This window comes from Pangasianodon hypophthalmus, chromosome 6 (genome assembly GCF_027358585.1).
Source record: "Pangasianodon hypophthalmus isolate fPanHyp1 chromosome 6, fPanHyp1.pri, whole genome shotgun sequence".
In the NCBI taxonomy this organism is placed as follows: domain Eukaryota; kingdom Metazoa; phylum Chordata; class Actinopteri; order Siluriformes; family Pangasiidae; genus Pangasianodon; species Pangasianodon hypophthalmus.
Genome location: NC_069715.1, coordinates 15,898,733 through 15,920,220, shown reverse-complemented (window position 1 = coordinate 15,920,220; position 21,488 = coordinate 15,898,733). Strand labels below are relative to the sequence as shown.

The window sequence follows — 21,488 nt, the reverse complement described above, 5'->3', positions numbered from 1 at the left end:
ATATATCAATCTTTTGTAAGCTTCCTTTTCTATTAAACTGACCAGTTGAACTACGATTGTGTATGTGTCATTTTTCTGTATGTGCAAAACCATGATGGGGAAGTTTGAGTCTCTCTCATAGATTTATGTTGTGTAGCTGCCAGCCAACGCGCTGAGGGTCAGTGAGAGGGCTATGGAATGATGCCAAATTATAAGAATATATCAGAAGTTTAACAAGACTGACTACTGGCTACAGGCTGCGTGTGTGTGTGTGTGTGTGTGTGAGAGAGAGATTTAAATGAAAAGTTATTTTTTTCTAGGTGAGTCAGAGGGCAGCTGCAGTAATCTGCATTGCTTTCTCAATTAAAATACAAGAAAGATGATATTAATAGTGAATCAAAAGCCCCAGTGACTCCTGTGCTCACGCTTGCCTTTCTCAGCCCGAGAGAGAGAGAGAGAGAGAGAGATAGAGAAAGGAACGCATGCTGTGTGGTAATGATACAGCATTGTATGCATTTCTTTATGTCTAGAGTAAGGAAATGAACAATAAGACGTGTAACATATGGTAAATCTGGGCTTTCGGGTTTGTGTGTAGGCCAGGTAAAGTGGCTGACTGACCATGTAACCTAATGTACCTCTCTCTAACGGCAGAGAGAGATTAGAAAGAATTGAGCTATTCAAATATATTGTGTGTAATATATATATATATATATATATATATATATATATATATATATATATATATATATATACGTGTGTGTATTTATTTATTTATGTATATATATCTTGTATGCACAGGCCACATAGTTCCTCATTTTTCCCACTGAGACTGAAATGCCCCTGCAGTGGCCAGTGAGATGTTCTGATGTGTGATACACAGGGAGAGAGAGAGAGAGAGACAAAGGCAAAGATGAGGGGAAGAGGCCGTCTAGGAATGGTGCAGCATGGCTGTCAGTGGCTGCCACGCTGACCTGCCTCCACCGCGCAGGCCACCAGTGTTTAATCCATGTCGGGAGCATTAACACTCAGCCACCTCCTGGGTGACAGATCCGCCATGCGAGCTTTCTTCCCCTGAGGCCACTGGGGCCCGAGTGTCAGTTCTGCTCACACACATACACTCCGCTTACACACACACACACACACACACACACACACACACACACACACACACACACACACACGTCACAGCCAGTAGGGCCAAGCAGAGGCCAGAAACAGCCATGGGCACTGATGCCTGGAAAGAACTGTCCTCTCTATCCTGGGAGACATAGAGTATCTTAGCACTGGTCATTACACACACACACACACACACACACATTAAAATGAAACACTGAGCACATTGCATAAGGGCTTGCAATAGGAACACAAGTGAAGCAACACATCTAATCTCTGCTGCCAAGTATTTAAAAAATGTTTAAAAAATTAGAGCACAATAAGAAAATTATTATTAGGGAATATATATATATATATATGGCATGCTTTATATTCAAAATTCTATTGTATCCATATAGTTAAAAAATCAGAATTAAAAGTATTCACAAAATACTGAAGCTATTGAAGAATATTTGAGTGAATGGGCTAAAATATTCAGGACTGTTTTGAAGCTGTTTTCACTATTGTGAGGACATGATTGGCCGATGGTAGGCCTGTCAGCATGCGTGATGAGAGCTGGGTCTGTGAGGTCAGCACAAAGCTGAGATGACGCCGAACATACATGTCTCAATAACGCTCTCAATAACTGTCAGAGCGGCAGCCGTCATAGCAAGCTGAGCGCCTGCTGCACTCTGCCTCGTTAATTATTAATCGATTAGAGGATGGGTTCAAGAAAACCCAGCATGCACGCAGTGTATATAAACGCCATCAAGGGTCCTTCTGCCTGTCATATCCACAACATAAAAACTCTATGACTCAATGACAGGTCCCTGAAGCACCCAGAGCCTGTTGCCAAGAGGAACACACACACACACACACACACACATCCCTCAATACAACTGTCCAGGCTGAACCACTTGGCAAACTTTCAAACTTGAAAAACAAAGAAGACTATAATACAGATAAAGACGGATTTGCTCACACAGTTATGGCTTTAAAAGGCTACACTTTAGAGTTATTAGTGAATGGAAGAGAGCGACGGTGGTTATAGTGTTAATTGAATCGATTATGACAATCCAAATAAGTCAATTTACGGCTCAAACTGAAGCTGCACTGTGACTCTGTCTCTCTTTGGTTCTCATCCTGTCAGCTCAGAGAGAAAGAGAGAGAGGAAGAGATAGAGAGAAAACCCTCCATCATGGCTGCCAACTGTGTTTACAGCTGCACGACATCAAACATTCATCAGATGCCATCTTTACAGTCTGTGATGTGAAGCAATCAGCATTTCACAGCCTGTCAAATGATGTCTAAACCGCTTGCTACCTGGCAGTGTCAAAAAGAAAAACGGCTCACTCTCTCTCTCTCTCTCTCTCTCTCTCTGTCCGTCTCTCTCTCTCTCTCTCTCTCTCTCACACACACACACATACACACACACATACTCAGGTTTTCCTTTCCGGTCACGACTACTGACAGCCAAAGCAAACTAACGTGTTAAAATATTCATATCACTTAAATACTTAAAGCACACTAATGACAGTAAAGCATGCATGTTAAAGATTCTTTTTTTCTTTCTCCTTCTCCCACCCTTATTTTGACCGTATCATACATGCTAAGGAAGTTATGAGGAACTGCAGTTTGGCTGTGTAACGCACAACTCATTTAGCCTGTAAAACAATTTATTCATTCTGTGTGGATAAAGACAGGAAGATTTTCTCCCGCACACTGCCATAAAAGCCTTCAGCTTCCTCTTGCGTTAGTGGAACAATACGTGCTATATTATGTTTTTGGTAGTGCTATAACACCATCTGCAGGATGAAGAAGGCAATGCAGAAAGGAACTCTGGCTGACCCCTACACAGTCCCTGCATGCCACAGTTCTCTCTCTCTCTCTCTCACTCTCTCGTTCTCTCTCTCGCTCTCTCTCTCACTCCATCTGAGAAAGAGCCACATCTAAAAAAAGTGGCTTTTAATAAAAATTTTAGCTCTCTCCCTTACTATCTCTGACTTTCTTGCTCCCTCTCTCTCTCTCTCTCTCTCTCTCTCTCTCTCTCAAAGTAGTGTGTACATCAGGTGCAATTTGTAGACTCATTACCAGAACATAAACAAGTGATAAATTATATTCCCAGTCTTTCTGTTTGCGGGGCTGCAGACACCTTCTAAGCGTTCACCAGGTGTTTGTCCTTATACACAGACAAAGCGTTTTCAGGATTATTTAATGAGCAGGTTACTATTTTTAAATAGAATGCCATGGTTTGAGATGGAGAACTTCAAAAGGTCCACATCCGCTTCCAATGAGAATTATGCAGTTAGAAACAGCACCATCGCTACACACAATAAACTCCATGCTGAAGTACGCACTTTAAGTAAAATCTGTAAGAGCTTCCCATGACCTGCTGTCCAAAAGCTTAGTGAATGTCCTTCAATAGCATTCGGCACTATTCATAATTTCGACATATAAAACAGTTTTTACATGGGACTTCCAAGTCAAAACATTTAAATGTTCACTGAAAAGACACCACATATACAAAATATTTCAGCTAGTGTGACAGCTTGTGCTTAGTCTGCATGATCACATAGAGATGCATTTTATGAGGCATACACATATACATACAAGCTCTGTGTGTGGATAAAAAAAGGAGACAAGCCGGGAGAGGGACTGGGTATAAGCTCTATCCTGTGAGGAGGTCAGCATCGCCCTCTTGGGGATTTCCAGCAGCTGGGTGAGTGTGTGTTCCTGGAACAGGCGTGGCTGCCAGAGCCTATATCGCCGGACAGACAAACCACACTGTGGTGAATGCATTATAAGTGTAAAACTGTGATAGCTTAAGAACTGTGAAATCCAGCTGCTCTATAAATAATGCATTGTAATGTATATTATAGCCAGGTTCACATGTGGTGTAGCCTGGAAAGCAGGTTTCAGAGGAAAGATGCACAGCGTGGTCTAATTATGCACATGTGAAAAGCTGCCCAGGTGTGACTCAGTACCTTAGTTGCTTCCATCCTTAAGACTTACAGACGAGTGACAAATTAAAGTACAAAGACCAGCACTGTGTGTTAGTGCTGATATACCACAAGCCACCAGCTCCAGTGTGCCATGGCAGATTCTTCAAATCTGTGCAATTGTACTGTAGAGATGAAACACCATTCTTACAAAAGATGGTGTTGAAGTGCATTTTCTTGCACGTCGGTCCAAATTCTCCTATATGTAATATGTAACGCTGAACTCTGATGACTGAGACGGGTATGAGCATATGATTTACCTCATTTTCAAACTCTTCAAACTATTCAGTGAACCATCGTCATCCTGGAAGAGACCACTCCCATCTGTATATGTTTCTTCACAGGATAAAGGTGATCATTCAGAACAATTTTGTATCGATATGCAGTGACCTTCCCTGCACAGTGGTCCCAAGCCATTACAGGCAAAGAGAGATCAGTTATTGCATGTGTGACACTGACTATTGTTTATAATAGTCTTTGGTTATTGGTCTACACTCATTGGTCACTTTATTAGGTCCTTGTCCATAGTATTGCATACTCGCCCATTCATGCAATTATATACAGTCAACCAATCATATTGCAGCAGTGCAATGAATAAATTCACACAAATACAGGTGGAACTGCCTTGTTGATGAGAGAGGTCAGAGCAGAATTGCCAGAGTTGGGAAGTTCCACCCAGTATAAGCATGGTGTTCGTAATAAACTGGTCAGTAAGTGTATATACCTACATGCAGTTCTCTCTAACATTCGTTCTTCATCATTCTGTTTCTCTCCCCAGGTGACCAGGCCTACCACCCTTTAACACCTTACCTCCAGGGAGCACTGTTCATTCCAGCAGCACAGAGGAGATTGCAGATTGAACTCCCAGGGTCTAGAACGCCTTGAGTCTAAAAATACCTGCCCAACAGGTATCCTATGGAGTGTGCACCTACAGTGGAGCAGCACACTCCATAGGCTCCTGGAACAACACAGCAAGGACAAGATCTGGTATTGTGCAGCATGCCACAAAGGTAAAGCTGCACTCTGTCGTGTGCTAACTGCAAACGAAGTCAGACTAAAGAATTGCACTCGATTTTGCACTAGCAAAATTATAAAAGTGAAATTATTTTATTTCCAACTTAGAACAGCTGTCTTAGACTTCCATCGCAAATAAATTTTATAAACTCTGTGAGTACTTTGAATTTTGTTTAGTTTAACTTTAGTCTCACAAGCCAGAAATCTAGCACCTACTTTAAAAGTAAAGGCCATTTGACTCACACTGTAACCATTTAACAGCAGGTTCTTCCCAGGGTCCATCAGCAAACACGTGGGAGTACCACATTTCCTTGCCACTAACTGTTTTAAACAAAACTCTTTATCTATTTTTAAAAATGGGACTGTCCAAACTTTTTTTTTTCTTTTTAATTCTGTGACTATCCTGCTTCCAACAACTCCTTGTTCTGACGAAAACAAAGACAAAGCATAGAAAGACATCTAAAACCGCTACAAATGTGTAACGTGTAAATGTGTATATATATATATATATATATATATATATATATATATATATATATATATACACAAAATGAATACATGAATTGACACTGCAAAAAAATGGCATCTTAGCAAGCAAAAATATCTTGAACTCATATAGTCAAAGTTATCTAGTATGTCCTATTATAAGATTATAATAAACCAAATATGATTATTAAATCTATTTCTAGACATTTTTACTCATTTCAAGTTTGAAATAGTCTTGTTCTATTGGCAGAAAATTTAAAGCCTGTGTATAAGCATCTAAAACAGGCTAAATAATATTTGAGTTATAACAATCTCGTAAAAAGAAATATTACATAAACTTGCCCATGTTCAAGATATTATCATTTGATATAATGTCATTTTTACAGTGTATCTTGATAATTGATTGCAGTGTAGCAGATTAAAATTCTCATCATCAACAAACGGCACAATTGCTTTGCCTGCAATGATCTCTGAAGCCCAATGCATTATCACAGAATGGTGTCATGGAATGCAGGCTGGAAAAGATGGCATGGCAGGTTTCATATTTGTGTTTTTTTAGTGTTTATGAGTGAGTTAGCTATATTGCTAGTTTCCAGCAAATTGTAGTGCTTGGTACACAAAGGAGATTATTAAATCTTTCAATGTACAAAATGGTGTGGATAAAGACTTCATTTTGTATTCCTAAATTACTTTAGGAAAGTAAAAGTACATTTATAAAGCTAGTAAATCCAGCCAAGTCTAAAATGCTAAATCATGGTTAAATTGCAAACTGCACCAAAATGGTGACTTTTTCATTATCAGTCATTTGTTCTCACTTTGGATATGCCTTTTGTTCAAGGAGAAATCAACAGCAAATATCTACCCTGACTGCAGCTTTAGAGTAAGAAGATAAATGTTCTTAATCATAGATGAGTGATTACTTTGTCAGTAAAGGCTCTATGGAGGCGTTATATAGGCATCAGGTGGAGAACTTACCAGGAAGGCAATGATGCTCCTCTGAGTGCTCTCCCACTGGAAGCAGCTCTTAATGTACTGCAACGTATACAGAATGGCCATGCTGATCCTCCTCACACGGGAAATGTGGCGTGCTAACAGCTAATGGGCGACAAATCAGTAGTTAGTAAAATGCCTGGCGTGAAATAATGTTCACAATAAGTGAGGCGCATAGAGGCTTTTACAAAGGACACTCTGAGGGTGATAAATATTAATCCGTCAAGTCCACTTTGGACTACATGTTGATGGGAAGCCATGTAAGAACCTACTGTTACCGTACTGCAAAAGATGAAGATCTAGTGGTGATCAGTGTACCAACCTTTTTGTTGAACTTTGGGTTGTCCTCAAACTTTGTTTCTTTGGGACGGAAGGTTCGAATGGCAGCTCTGACCTTTGACAGGAATAGTTCAAAACACTAAAATCAGTTGGTGAATATAAGGACAATGGTATTTTACATTAAACTTCACCCCTTCCTTATTGAAATGGATTGGACACTATATACAAAATGTTCTTTGTTAAAATAATCTGCTTAGTCACAGTTCCAGCCTGTATGTGTACTTGGTAAAGAGTGGTAAAGAGGGTAGAGGGCACTGGCACACAAAAAATAAATAAATAAATAAATAAAAACAGTAGTATTCTTACTGGGTTGTAAAAAACATTCATCTCCAGTGTAATGCTTCCTTTCGACATATCTTCCAAATTGTCCTTTTTCAAAGGACTGGTTATTTGTTGTCCATTAGAGACCTACAAGATTAATGATGTGTGTTAATATTATCATGAACATATGTTATTAGAGGTGTGCTCAGTATTCCTTAACAATGAATTTGAAGATTTGTTATAAGTAATTTTCGATTCCATTCCAAAATATAATCAAAGCAGGTAAGTACAAGAAGAAGGCAAATTCTCTACTTCTGAACTCACAGTAAGCAAAGGAATAGCAACTTTCCCCAGAAAGTCTGGTGCTTTGTCTCCATCTTCACCAAAAACAGTCAGGATTAGGACATCATGGATGTCCTTAATTGGCCTGCGAAAGGAAAAAAAAAACTCAAACTGCTAAATGATACTCTGCATGGCTATTTTGGAGCATTTGAAAAGATCTTTGAATTATAAGCCTTCTGTATAAACTGCTTAAACTATGTATGTTTAATTATAATTAGATTAAATAATAGTATACATGTTAAAATTAAGTACTGAGTAAGCAATTCTGCAACAAAATGTAGAAATATTTAACTTTGATCAAGGTTAATACCAGCTACTAATAATAGATAATGATGGTTTGTGTTGTTTCATGGCCCCAAGCCAAAATCTGTATGTTAATCTGCAAAGGAATAATGTGCCTCTCACAATGTAAAGGCTGTTCTCCATTCTGGATTGAGGGTCTTATAGATGGTTTGACTTTGCAGCTTGCTGTTCCCAAGTTCCAACACACAAAATGGGTCACTCTTACCTGAACGGGTGAAAATAAGTTGTTGAAGTTGTATTATTAATGGGGAAATGAGGAAGCACTGATTAGCTTCTCAACAAATGAGTACCATTCAGATCTGTAGCTGAAAGGTCTGCAGCCCGTAAAACCTTGACCTGGAGATAGCCGACATCCCGTAGATTATCCAGCGTCTTCTGCAGACACTGTGCAGGAGACAAGCAGTACCCTTTCATTTTTGTTAACCAACAACTGTTTAATTCTATCCAGTCCGGGAATTAGAGCATTAAAAAAAAGAAGGAGCAGACACTAACATATTTCTTCAGGGTGTTTTCATAGGTGTATGGATTGTCTAAGGATGTGGAGCCCAGGTCAGAGATGGAAACTCCAGGACAGGGGTTGTGTGTGACCAGAAACACCAGCCGACCTTTGCCTGTAATCACGTTGTATGTCTGTTTTGTATTGGCTGGCAGCTGTGAGAGGTCAAGTTCAATCCTGCACATAAGAGCAGTTACTGTTAGAAATCAATAATAGGCCCTTTTGTTTTTTACAAAATTACAAATATAATTTAAATAAGCTAAACATATTTCAAACTTATTTTCATCCATGTAAATGTGTTTCGAGCAAGTATGCTTCTCTTTGAAAAAGAAACTTGGCAGAGAGGGGCTCTTGTCACTGCTTTGAGGAGAAAGAACTGTAGAGCTAAAGGTCATGTGTTTTGAACTCACCCTCCCCAGCATTCCACACACTTTCTGCCCTTCTTGCAGTAGAGCTCGACCAGCAGCACATCTGGTTGGCCATCCTCGAAACGGTTGAATTCGAACTTCTCCCTCCACTGTGGATTGGTCTTAATGCACAGATACTGACGTGGAGAAAAAAAAAAAAAGGAGTCGTTGTACTATGCAGACTTGAGGCAATGTCACTACTGAGGCATAACATTTTATTCTTTCATGCTAAGTCTGAGTATTGATGGGAGAGGAGGAGGCATGAAATGATCATTTTGGAGAACACACTTCTGAGTCCTCCCTGGGATTCCAGATCTTGACACCAACCGATTAGAATCATCTTTGCTCAACAAACAAGCAAGCCCAAACACAGCTGAAGCTGTTAAAAAAAAAAAAAAAGACGAGAACACAAGACTAGCACTGGGTGGATTCACCAGGGGGGAGGCCAACGCACTGAGGTGGAGCCAGATGAGCAATGCATGCTGGGAACGCAAATGAGCCTGGAGAAAAGCAGCAGCACAAGCATTAGGAGGGCTGCAGTGACAGCCACAACCAAAACAATGAGTCAAACAGTGAAGCCTGATAGAGTGGAACCAGAGCCATATAGATGAAGGACATATAGAGTTATAGAATTTGCTGCAAGTGAAACAGCCCAAGCGTTTACATGACAGAGAATATTTAGAGGAGGAAACCTCACCTTACTTCGGAACCTCTGTTCCCCCATTTTGAAGCGGACAAAGACATCCCCTTGGCCGCTTTCAGGCATGTCCTGCCCCTCCACAAGCACCACAGTGTATACTCCACTCCACACTTGGCTTTTCTGCATGGCAGCCGCTCGGAGCTGTCCCTGGAACCATCAGTGCATAAAGAACAGATAGAGAGCGGCTCTTACATCACATTTGCATACTGATATTGTCTGATTTTCAAACAGCAATTTCTGCAGAAAGAAGCCATAAAATAAGATAGTGATTACAATTGTAATTAAATTACCAAAGTGAAGCAAACATAAAAAATACAGCCAACAAGTATCTCATGTATGACGAGAATGGCTGCATCCACGGCATTGCAGTTAACTGCTCAAAACTGGCAAAGTCTTCAATATCGATATGCACATCGAGTCCATTACAGGCGGTGCAGATGGATATAGCATTGTGGTGAAGAGATGGCTTGCAGCTTGATCGGCGTGCACTTTAAAAAATATGACATATACGAAAGGCTGGCCAGGTTTGCCAGAAATCAAACAGCAGAGCTGTTAGTGCAGCAAGGCTGGTCTGGGACGGAGCTGAGCTTATTCCCCATTAACACTCCTGCTTCAACTCTCAATGTGATGGCCATGTCTCCATAAACAAGGCTCTTTAAAAAGCGATAAGGGGGGAGGGCAGAGGGGTTGGGAGAGAGATAGAATGCTCGTCTGAGCCAAGTCATCCCAAGTGTTTATTTTGGACGAGTAGTGTGATCAGCATGGCCAATAAAACAATTCCACTTAACAGTAAGTGGGCCCTAAAGAGAGGCTATTCCTGGTGCTAAAAGGGTCAGGGGGATTGACTCCATATGGTAGGACAGCATGGGGACGAGGGGGTCTGGCCCATTTGGCTTTCTATCCATCCACAGCTGGGATATTACATCTTAACATCTGGGTTATAGCTCACCATGCCTGGGAATGGGCCACACCATCCCACACTGGCAGAGTGCCTCGGAAAATGGACAGACCCACACATACACGCACACGCACATGAACACACACACACACACACACACACACACACATAGTGGAGCTCAAGCGACCCTGTCAGAGAGAAGCAGCACCACACGCTGTGTGTTAGTGCAGTTGCCAGCCTCCATCTCAGAGGCAGTGTGTGTCAGCGCGACTGTGATGGCGGGTGTGTGAGAGAGGAGAAGAGCAGATGAGAGGACCATCTTCCGCCTCTCCCGAATAGGTGTCAAATAGATCCGGGCCTCAGCTGCGCCAGCACAGACATGTGATTCAGAAGAACCATCAGTGTAAAAACCACAGAAAAACAGTCATCTTCACGAATAAAAAACAAACACAGTCAAACCTCATTAAAACCCTGCTCCAGTCCAAAACTAAGATTTTGATCCTCTTCTTCCTCCTTGCACTTCCCTGTTTGTTTGTCATGTTTGCTATTTATTTTGTGCTAAACTGAAATTCTTTGGGAAAAGGTAAAAAATATAATATAAGCAGCTTGCAGGGACATGAAGTGCTGCCATGCCATCAGATACATACAATACTGAAAAAGAGCAAAAACAAGCCTCTGTCCAGGAGCTTTAAAGAACAAGCCTCTGTCCAGGAGCTTGAAAGTATATATTTGAAATGCTTCTTTACTCTGGTAAACAAACGAAAGCTACTGTATTTTGGCTCAAAGCTTAAATATAGATTTAGTCCCTTTGAGCTTAATCAAAATGCAAAAAAGATGACATGACATGGTCGGATCAGTGCAACGTATCATTCAGTCCAGCAGCTGCAGTTTCTCAGTAGTTTGTGTGAAATTAATGCTTAGCATTATAAAAGCAGAATTTATGAACTGTAAGGTGAGGTTGGCAAAACAAGAGATATTATATAATGATTTACTGCCCTCCAGTGGCCAATTATAGAACAAGTGAACATATTTTTTAATTAATAGAAAAGAAACCTTTAGGACGACGTGCATTTGATTGCAAATACATGTGCTATTATCTCTCAGACTGAGAGAAAAAGCTAAATAGAATATGAGAACAACAGGAACATTACAAAATAGCATACACTTATCTGTATGAAACATTCAAGAAGAAATCCTATTCTACCTTATTGAAGCTTCCTTTCCTCCTAAGTGGCCATTTCTGAAATATAAGCAAGAGACATGTTTGTCAGTCAATCTGTTGCTACATAAGACTACACGCTTGTTGTGCCTGACATCTGTTGTGTTTTGTTTTCAGGACATACATTTCGTTTGGTGGGCCCCTCACAGATGGACACACAGGCGTCTAAGATTATTACTCCCATGTCCTCTTCCAGACTGCCAAGGTCTTTCAAACGCAGGATCATCTCAGATGTTCTGAAAGAAACACCATCTTTATGGGTTAAAGGTCACTAGGTCGAGTTATTCTAAGACTGCTACAGTTGATCATGCCTGACGATGAGCAACAAGAAAATATGCAAATGAATGTGTCATACTTGTCCAACTCCAAGTTACTGAGAGTGATGGCGCTTGAACCCATGAAGTCCCGAGATCTCAGATCCCGGTCGTACACCTGCAGCAGAATTATAAGTAATTGGAAAAAGGTTTCGAGAAATTTAGGTTGCGATAGAAAGCAATTTTACTGGTTGTCTTGTGAAGATCAGGGCATCTTGTCCACACCTTAACATAGACAGTCTGTTCCAGGTCCCTGATGAGGATGGAGAAACACTCGTTCCATGTAGGATTAAGGTTCTTGTACACAACCTTGCTTTTGTAGACTGTCTTGCCATCTATTTTGAATTTGACATACGGGTCACTGGTACCTGTTGAAATAGTCAGCTTGTTATTTCAGATAGATAGATAGAGAGAGAGAGAGAGAGAGAGAGAGAGAGTGTTCAAGTAAGACCTTGTGTCTTAGAAAGCAGGTGATGGGGGTATAAAATATGCCAAAGTGTTATGAATAACAGATAAGCAGTAAAAGAAGGACAGTCATGTGATCGTGTATGTATGTGGTCCACCCAACTGGAAAACCACACACATATACACACTACCTCCCATACATACACACTAGATAGAGCAGCACTGCCATTGTTTCAGGAGACGTGTCAGAGCGTGGGGGAGACGGACCTCACAACTCTTAATTGGTTAATTATAGAACAGAACAAAAACTCTCAGCAGTGTGAATCCACCAGAATATTAAAACGTCTGAAATTAAGTGCAACCGGTGTTAATCTCCAAACCCTGTTAAGCGACTCCATCCTGCTCAAGCTGGACAAAGAAAAGCAGATGGACAGACCGTCTTTGTCTATGATATGGCATGCAGATTGAAGTAAAAAAGAAGAAGACAAGGGGAGGGGAAAAAAAACAACAAAAAACAACATGAGCGGATAGAAAGAAGCCCGTGGCTTCGTTTGTATGGACGGATAAAGGGGGTGCTTGAGAAAAAGCGGCGGGTAGCCTGGAATCACATGACAAAAGGCCCTGTGGGGACGGGCTGTCAGGCCTGTCAGCGTGCCGCCTATCCAAATGAACAGCTCCAGGAGGCAGCCTGACAGGAGGAGCTGCGGCAGGACTGAAAAAACAGTGACGGCAGAAATTAACGGGCACAGAAGAAGGGAGGGAAGGTGCATGTGGGGGGTTTGTGGGCTTGTCGGGACGCTTTTTAGAGGACATAGAGGCGGTGTGTGTGTGTGTGGTGTCAGCCGGCCGTGGGCTGGGCGATAATTGTTAAGCAAATAGAGGCAATGTAGGGGGGAAATGGAGGGGTTTACCACATCACCATTATGCCACCCTGTCACAGAAAGTGAGGATTCTACTAGTGAGGAGACAGTGAAAGCCCAGGGTCTGAATGGGGTACATCACAACTGCAATTTTGATGAGAGCTGTCAGGTGCAATATGCAAAGTCCACCATGGTTTGACTGAGGTATTTTCTACTCTTTAGATAAAGTTTGAAAAGTAAATGGGAATGTAATCGGGCAAATCCATTATGCTGAACACATGACAAACATTTTATAGGTCATCATCATTTGTTAGCTATTCAATTCAATTCAATTTTATTTGTACAGTGCTTTTAACAATGGACATTGTCACAAAGCAGCTTTACAGAAATAAATCGATTCAAATTAAGTTAAACCAAAATAAATTGTAAATATGTGAATTTATCCCTAATGAGCAAGCCAGTGGTGACGATGGCAAGGAAAAACTTATGACAATATGAGGAAGAAACCTTGAGAGGAACCAGACTCAAAAGGGAACCCATCCTCATCTGGGTGCTAGAGGATAGTGCAATTATAAATAAATCCCTATTGTGTACTATATGGACAAATAGTGCACTTGTGTAACCAGTAAATTCATCACAGTTTTCGCAAGAAGTCCAGTTTGTTAAATCTATCCACTGTCCACTGATGGAGTGCAAAGCTGCCCACGGCAACCGCAGCCCCAAAGCCACTACAGCAATCACAGTCCCAAGCCAACACAGTACAACTCCCCATATGAGATCCCCAAGCAGCACCATCCCCAGCAATCCCACTGATCTTCAGGCCATCCATGTAGCGTATTCACATGTAGTGTCCACTTAAAATTGTAAATTTTACCACGTGCAATTTAATAATATGTCAGTGCATGCACGTTTTTGCGACTGCATTGTGCTCCATTTAACAAGTTTACCTTTTAATTACTGTTGTGGAGCTGTAATTTTATTTATGATGTTTTATATTCCTGATTTAAAATCCTCTACACTAAACTGCATTATAATATTCAGTATAGGAAAACAGAGGTTTCTGACACAACAATGCAGTCTGCTGCAATGTTATTTCATGTTATGACCAGCAGATGGTGATGTTTTTTAGTTACTTCTAAAACCAGAATGTTTCTGTAAAAAAAAAAAAAAAAAAAAAAAATCGACTCTGAAATCTACTAGGCTGTCTTCATGTCCTTATAAGTTAGTCTCTCTGTTTTGTAAGATCTATTCTTCCTTTTATAAGAGATGATTGTTCATTTTGGAAATAGTGGGAGTCGAGTTATTGCCAGATTGAACTGGCCATGAGAAATATGCCGGGTATATTGCAATTATGAGGAAATAATGAGGGGATGATAGTAATTAACAGCCTCTGGGCATACACCTGTGACACTCATCAGGAGAATTAGGTGCCCAATCAGCTTGGCAAAGCCTGCCACATAAACTGGCACTGGATCTGAAGAAATGTTTCTGGGCATCAAAGAGAACTGCACTTGTTCCATTTGTGCCTAAGATTGAAGTAAACACATATCAAACCCAAGGCTGCAGGGAGGATTCCTCTGTGTCAGTGCTCAGTAGAAAAACACTGCAGAACATAATCTAAACCATGTTTCCAGTGGCTTCTCACACAACAGTTAGGCCTGGCTGATCTCATATCCACTCGACAACTTGTTCTTCCATTTAGACAACCCATCTGCATACTTTCTGCTCTGAAGCAAAGTCTCTACACTACTGCATTTGTTATTTCACATCAGCATAACAAATATATAGCCTCATGATTTGTTTGCTAGGCCAGAACACACTGTCGATCACGTGGACAAGCTGTTTGTGAAACTATGTTTTAACACGATAACAATTAGGGAGAGGCCTGAAGTCAGCGAGACTGTTACATTCTGGTCAGACCACATGCCTTGCTATTGTCTCAGGACACCACTGCCAGCCTTTAGCAGCTTAAAGGCATTCCATTCATTAAAAAGATGCACACCATGCTCAGGCAACAGATACAACCAGGAAAAATAATCAAGCATTGATTACCGCAACAGTGATTTAGAGATTGGAGATTTAGTGATTAAGATGGTGTCGTCTATTTTTTTTCACCGTCACTATGCAACAGTGTCACGTTTTAAACTAGAAACAACCGGATAAACCACACGTGCACACATATATTTCATACGGCAGATACCCATAAAGACATCCGGTATAGGAAAATCGAAGTACAGCCAGAGCATTTCCTTTCCTCATATATTTTCTATATATGAAGTTTCTTTAATATTTGTTCAGTTACACAAAAGCAATACATGTAACTAATTTGTACCAAGTCAGGAAGTCTGCACTGTCATAGACAGTACACAATTTTTTCACAGTTATAAGAGGATGAGTTAACGTGTGAGGAGTTGTGTCACCTATTCTTGTGTTTCCCATTTCCCATTGTGCCAGTGTCTGCACAATGGCCTGAACATTTGGATTCCCACAACATGTTCCATTATAAATACAATAAATAGCCTGTTGGATCAGTATTTCCATGTGTGATCCAGAGAAACAGTAAACCACACACTGTGCTTTAAATATCAAACACGCAAAACGCTGTAGTCAGACAATACCTGGATTAAGAATGCTGCTCTGCAAGATACCTTTCATACTAATTATGGCGCAAATTCTGCACATTATGTGCTAAAATGCATGAAAAATACCATGAAAAATGCATTCTGGTATGACCAAGATCTGAGAAAGCCTTTCCAAAACTAAAACCATAGACAACACATCACCAGAAAGTGTTGGAATGCTGCTGAACATGCAAGTAAAAACTATTAACTGAACTATTACATGTCATTATACGGACATGACACATGAAGGCAGAAAAATATCAGAGGGAATGTCTATATACTGAATAATTGAGAAGAATTAGTTTTTATAAGCACAAAGCCCCGGGCAGCCCTGCAGAGTAGAGACAGATCATGATGACATGCTTACCAGAGCGGTCTTTGATGGCCAGGTTCCGTCCTTCCCTCAAGTTGATGGTGAGGAGATAATGGAGCTTCTGACCTGCTGGAACAGCCTGGGCTTCACTGCACACTCCTGAGCTCTGTGTATAATACACAAAAAAAAAAAAAATATATATATATATATATATATATATATATATATATATATATATATATATATATATATATATATATATATATATATATATACACACACACATACATACAGTCCGTTCCATAAGTATTTGGATAGTGACACAATTTTTGTTATTTTGCTTCAGCATTTGATGATGTCCATGGGTTCCAGACTTCAGGTAGTTATTGACTACAAAGGATTTGCATCCAAGTATTAAAAAAAATCCTAATATTTATGATTGTGTTAGTTTGTCCAATTACCTCTGAGCCTGTGAATATGGAGGGACTTTGAAAAAAAATGGCTTAAGTGTTACATTGTGTGTGTGTGTGTGTGTGTGTGTGTCTTTTTTTGGATTTATTCTTATTCTGAGCATGCAAACCTAACAGACAGTTTGAAAAAGCCACTAGGTTACCATATTAGCTATTGCAGTATAATTTAATCCACCTGAACTGTGGTACTTATTTACATGCTAGAGATGCAAGGCTAGACACTTTGACTTTAAACTAGCGTTATCTGACATGTCACCCAACAAACTGCCCACTCTCCATTACAATCCTTTTTTTTTTCAACACGACCTCCAGCAATTTCGCACTTATCAACACATCACTATGAAGACTCCCAGTATCACACTCCGACTTAAGAAACCCACCTTCAACCCCACCAATGATGCTAAGTACAGACATGTTTTCCTCCATCCAAAACCTTGGAATGTTCTCACACAGGTCTCTTCCTGTCTCACATCTCTTCCTTAATGGAAACCAATAACTTGAAACTGAATCTTGAGCTGCTAGCTAAAAAATATCCCGTCCAACACGCAGCTAAAATTCATGGTGTTATTATAGCAAGCACAACTTTCATAATCACGTACATAAAGCTCAGTTTCCTACAGATTTCTGTCATGGCTACAGAAACTACTCAGATTCTTACACATATTGTAGTCACAGTAAGAGGCCAGCTCTCTACTTGTTGGTCTTCCTTTATATTCTCCAAAGCAGTCAGAATGCTCACCTGGTTCATCTTCCAAACATCACCCATTTTACTCCCTGCTGCAACAAAAAACCTCGTCCTTTGTGGTGATTTAAATATTAATCTTGCTTTTATGGGCATACACATTTAATGAACAATTATTTATATCCGTGAGTTATGAATGCATTCTGACTATTTGTGTTTAAACTCGTTTTACTTTGTGTGACCTGACATTGAGAGTGTACATGACTGATAGGCAGCAAGCACAAAAGCTTCTTAAAGATGTTGCAGGTGCCATGAAGATTTAAGCTACAGCCAAGGTCATCCGTGCTAACCATACCTTGGTTTTGTTTTTGAAGAAGAACTCTTTGCTCTAGCAGTAGCTTTCCATTTCATATGTGGCTATTTTTTATTACCAATGAGAAAGTGAGTTCTTTGTTCTCTATGCAAATGAATATGTAAGTCTGATGCTATAAAAATTCTTGTAACCTGAGCCACAGTGAGACGCACTCAATGTGCTCTGCCGAGCTTGTGATATTAAGCTTAATAATAAATATCTCACTTGAGCAACTCGATTCTGTGTAATGTATGTTCGAGGAAGACTGCATTGAAGGTCTAATTCCATGACACCTTGCATTTCAGTCTTTAACAAGCTCTAAACTATGTCTCTCAGTTCATAAATAAGTGAGCTCATCAACTTTTGGGAATGTAGTATGTCCTTCTTTGAGAACCAAGCAGGTGAGATTTTGTTGCATTTACATCCTGGCATCTCATTGGCGCTCCCTCCAAATGGCTCAGTATCTTCATATCTTCTGCAAAAGTCTATAAACTTACACTTAGGATAGCACTTCATGTTATGAACGTAATGAATCTTTATACATTTTCATAGTGTTGTACCTTTAGCTCTTTCACCTTTTAAAGTTAAAATTACTCTGTACAGGAAAATCTACCAAATGAATACATGTAAATGAATGTTTAAGTACAAAGCAATCTATCTTATGATGTAATGTAGTTGTCTGTAGGTGAACAGAAGATGCTGGAGGGTACTACCCTTCCATGAAATATGATTAATAGAACAAACAAATGGACTGCACATTACTCACTCTCGTTTCTGTTCCTGAGAAATTGGTGTCATAGTCATTGGTCTCATTGGAAACCTGCAAGGAAGAAGATTTGCTGGTTATGAACATGAACCAAGCAAAAGTAAAACCATTTAAATGTGATAAACCAACTGACTTCATTGTTGTCCTCAGCTGATCCGATAATAAACATCTCTGTGGACCGTGGTGTAGCAGGCTCTAACCCTGTCAGGTCATGGTCAGGAGGGCAGAAGATGTAGGAGCGGTCCTCAGATGGTGTGCTACAAGCTGACTCGCTGTCCTCTATGTACCATGTGGTGTTTCTTTCCCTCTCTGGTTTATCCTTCGTGGCTGGTATATTGATAAATGCTGGCCTGTCTGATGCTGAACAAATAATTGTAGGTGGTGTGTTTGGAAGCATCAAGTTGTCCAGAGCCTTGGCTGAAGATGGTGTGTATGGGGCAGTAAATTGGTCCAGGGACCTGGCTGAGGACGGTGTATTTGGGGTAATAACTTGATCCAGAGATGCGTCTGTAGTATTGTGCTGGCCCAGGACCCTTTTTGAAAGTGGGGAGGCTGGAACAGTGTATGGATCAGTGCATTTAGCAGATAATGCTGCATCTGTGACAGTGAGACTGTCGGTTAGGCTGGAGGTTTCACACTTTGTTTCATAAGGAGCAAGTGAATGAGCTGGCTCAACAAACGAGTCTGGGATTGAAGATTGAGCAGTAGGGTATAGAAAAGATGGCATGGATTGATCACTTGACAGGTCTGGTACTGAAATGCTCCTCCTGTATTGCAGGGGAGTCTTCTTTACTTTCTTCCCTATCTTCACATTAAACAGGGGCTTGGTTTTATCTCGCAGTTTGGATAAGACTTTATTCTTCTTGGGGTCCATTTTGACTGGAGATGAGATCAATTATTTCTTTGATGGCTGAATGAAAACAAAAGTACACAAGAGTTTTACTCAAATCAGTTGCATTTCAAACAGTAAAATTACATGCAGTCTCCTCCAAAAGTATTGGAACGGCATATTTTTGCCTATACACTGAAGAAATTTGGGATTGAGATCAGAAGATGAATATGAGATGACATCAGAATTTCAGTTTTCATTTCCTGATATTTACATCTAGATGTGTTTTTTTTAAAAAAAACTCAAAACATGGCACCTTTTTATTTGAACCCACCCATTTTTCAAGTGATTTTTTTTTAAACCACTGGTGTACTAACAACATCAAATGGGTCGGCCAAGGAAAACAACAGCAGTTGATGACAGAAACATTGTGAAAGCTGTGAAGAAAAACCCAAAAACAATAGTCAGTGACATCACCAACAACCTCCACAGCGCAGGGATGAATGTATCATAATCCACCATTCAAAGAAGACTTTGAGAGCAGAAACATAGAGGCACACAAGACGCGAACCACTCATCAGCAGTAAGAATCTGAAGAATAGAGAGATGAGCCGCAAAATTTCTGGAATGAAGATTAACCTCTTCCAAAGTGATAGAAAGGCCAAAGTGTGGAGAAAGAAAGGATCTGCTCATGATTCAAAATTTACAAGCTAAAGCACAATGGTCAAGCAAAGTGGAGGTAGTGTCATGGCTTGGGCTTGCACGGAAAGGGCTCACTAATCTTTATTGATGATGTAACTCATGATGGTAGCAGCAGAATGAATTCAGAAGTCTACAGAAACATTCTGCCTACCAATTTACAGAGAAACACATCCAACTTCATCGTGCAGCAAGACAATGACCCAAAACACACTGCCAACACAACACAAGGGCTTCATCAGGGGGAAAAATGTGGAAGGATTAGACTGGTCAATTCAATCACCAGATCTTAACCCAAATGAGCATGCATTTCAACTCCTGAAAAGAAGACTGAAGGGAAACCCTCCCCAAAACAAACAACAACTGAAAGAAGCTGTAGTACAAGCCTGGAAAAGCATCATTAAAGAAGAATGCTACAGTTTGGTGATGACATTGTCAGCATGATGCAGGTATTTTAAGCAAGGGATTATGCAACCAAATATTATTAGTGTTATTTACTTTAATTTCCTTTAAGGCTATCTGTTCCAATACTTTTGCTCAGCTAAAAATTGGGTAGTCTGACAGCAAAAGTGCCATGTTTAACACATCTAAATGTAAATATCAGGAAATGAAAGCTGAAATTCTGATCTATCATCTCATATTCATCTTTTGATCTCAAACCCAAATGTCTTCAGTGTATAGCAAAAACAAGAGAATTGGCCTTGCCGTTCCAATACTTTCAGAAGGGACCGTGTGTTAATAAAGAGACTTTTTTTATATTCATGCAGCACATTATTAGAAATTAGAAATGATTTTGCTGTTTCAAGAGTGCAAGCTCATGACAGTAAAAAAAAATCCCCAACAAGGAAGTGTGATGGTGTCAGAAACAGGAACTTTACTGTCACTGTTAAACACACGGCCTTTGTGTGAGGAAATATGTTTTAACAACCATAACCACTGTTAGAACAGCAAAAAAACTGATCATTTAAAATGCAGTTACAAGCATTTAGAATAATATTGGTGTTTCCTTGGTACATGACAATACTCTGAAGTACATCAAATATCTCTTCTCCACTTCTACAACCAAGTATTGTTTTATTTAATGTTTTATTACATAGTGGGCAGCCCATTTTATACCCATTTTACAATAATTGTACTTTCCAATCCATACAATACAGTTGCAACTGACTGTAAACCTGGTCATATAGTAACACTGGGGGTATCTGAACCATGTTTTATCTAGTTAGATCATTATTCTCCTAGAATGTTGATTTTAGATTACATTCCCCTGTTGAAAGCAGAGAATTTAACCTATGGATACCATCAGTGGTGTATAGAACTGAAGAATACTTCCCTTATTCCTTATGTTACTTAAGCGTGTCTGGGAATATTTATACTTTACCTGAGTAAACGACATGCTTCTGTCAACGTTAGCTTTTGCACTTTTGAAAATCAAACACCACAATAACTATACTGGCAATTCATTCGATAAAAATGGTAAAACAACAGCAGCACAGGCATGTGTTTAATAAAGCAGTATATTTTTAGATAATCTCTGTGTTGTAGATTGGGCACATGAATGATTTAAATGTGTAATTTTTGCCCCAAAACCTTTAGAACGTGTGTTTGAGTTACTAAAACATACACAAGACAAAACCACAAACGTAACACAT

General features: G+C 40.0%; 1 protein-coding gene across 1 annotated transcript in view; it reads right to left on the bottom strand.

The window, feature by feature from the left end:
* Positions 1-21,488, bottom strand: part of mctp2a (multiple C2 domains, transmembrane 2a) — a 57,382-nt gene that overhangs the window by 31,132 nt on the left and 4,762 nt on the right. Inside the window, exons 2-17 of the mRNA XM_026927790.3 lie at positions 18,442-19,218; positions 18,309-18,362; positions 16,093-16,204; positions 12,065-12,207; positions 11,881-11,957; positions 11,650-11,761; positions 11,511-11,546; positions 9,406-9,555; positions 8,712-8,845; positions 8,298-8,478; positions 8,096-8,189; positions 7,908-8,010; positions 7,485-7,587; positions 7,206-7,307; positions 6,883-6,954; positions 6,546-6,665 (exon numbers count right to left, since the gene is read on the bottom strand). Coding sequence (XP_026783591.3) covers positions 6,546-6,665; positions 6,883-6,954; positions 7,206-7,307; positions 7,485-7,587; positions 7,908-8,010; positions 8,096-8,189; positions 8,298-8,478; positions 8,712-8,845; positions 9,406-9,555; positions 11,511-11,546; positions 11,650-11,761; positions 11,881-11,957; positions 12,065-12,207; positions 16,093-16,204; positions 18,309-18,362; positions 18,442-19,182 — 2,334 coding nt within the window. The 5' untranslated portion in view covers positions 19,183-19,218. The remainder of the gene's footprint in view (positions 1-6,545; positions 6,666-6,882; positions 6,955-7,205; positions 7,308-7,484; positions 7,588-7,907; positions 8,011-8,095; positions 8,190-8,297; positions 8,479-8,711; positions 8,846-9,405; positions 9,556-11,510; positions 11,547-11,649; positions 11,762-11,880; positions 11,958-12,064; positions 12,208-16,092; positions 16,205-18,308; positions 18,363-18,441; positions 19,219-21,488) is intronic.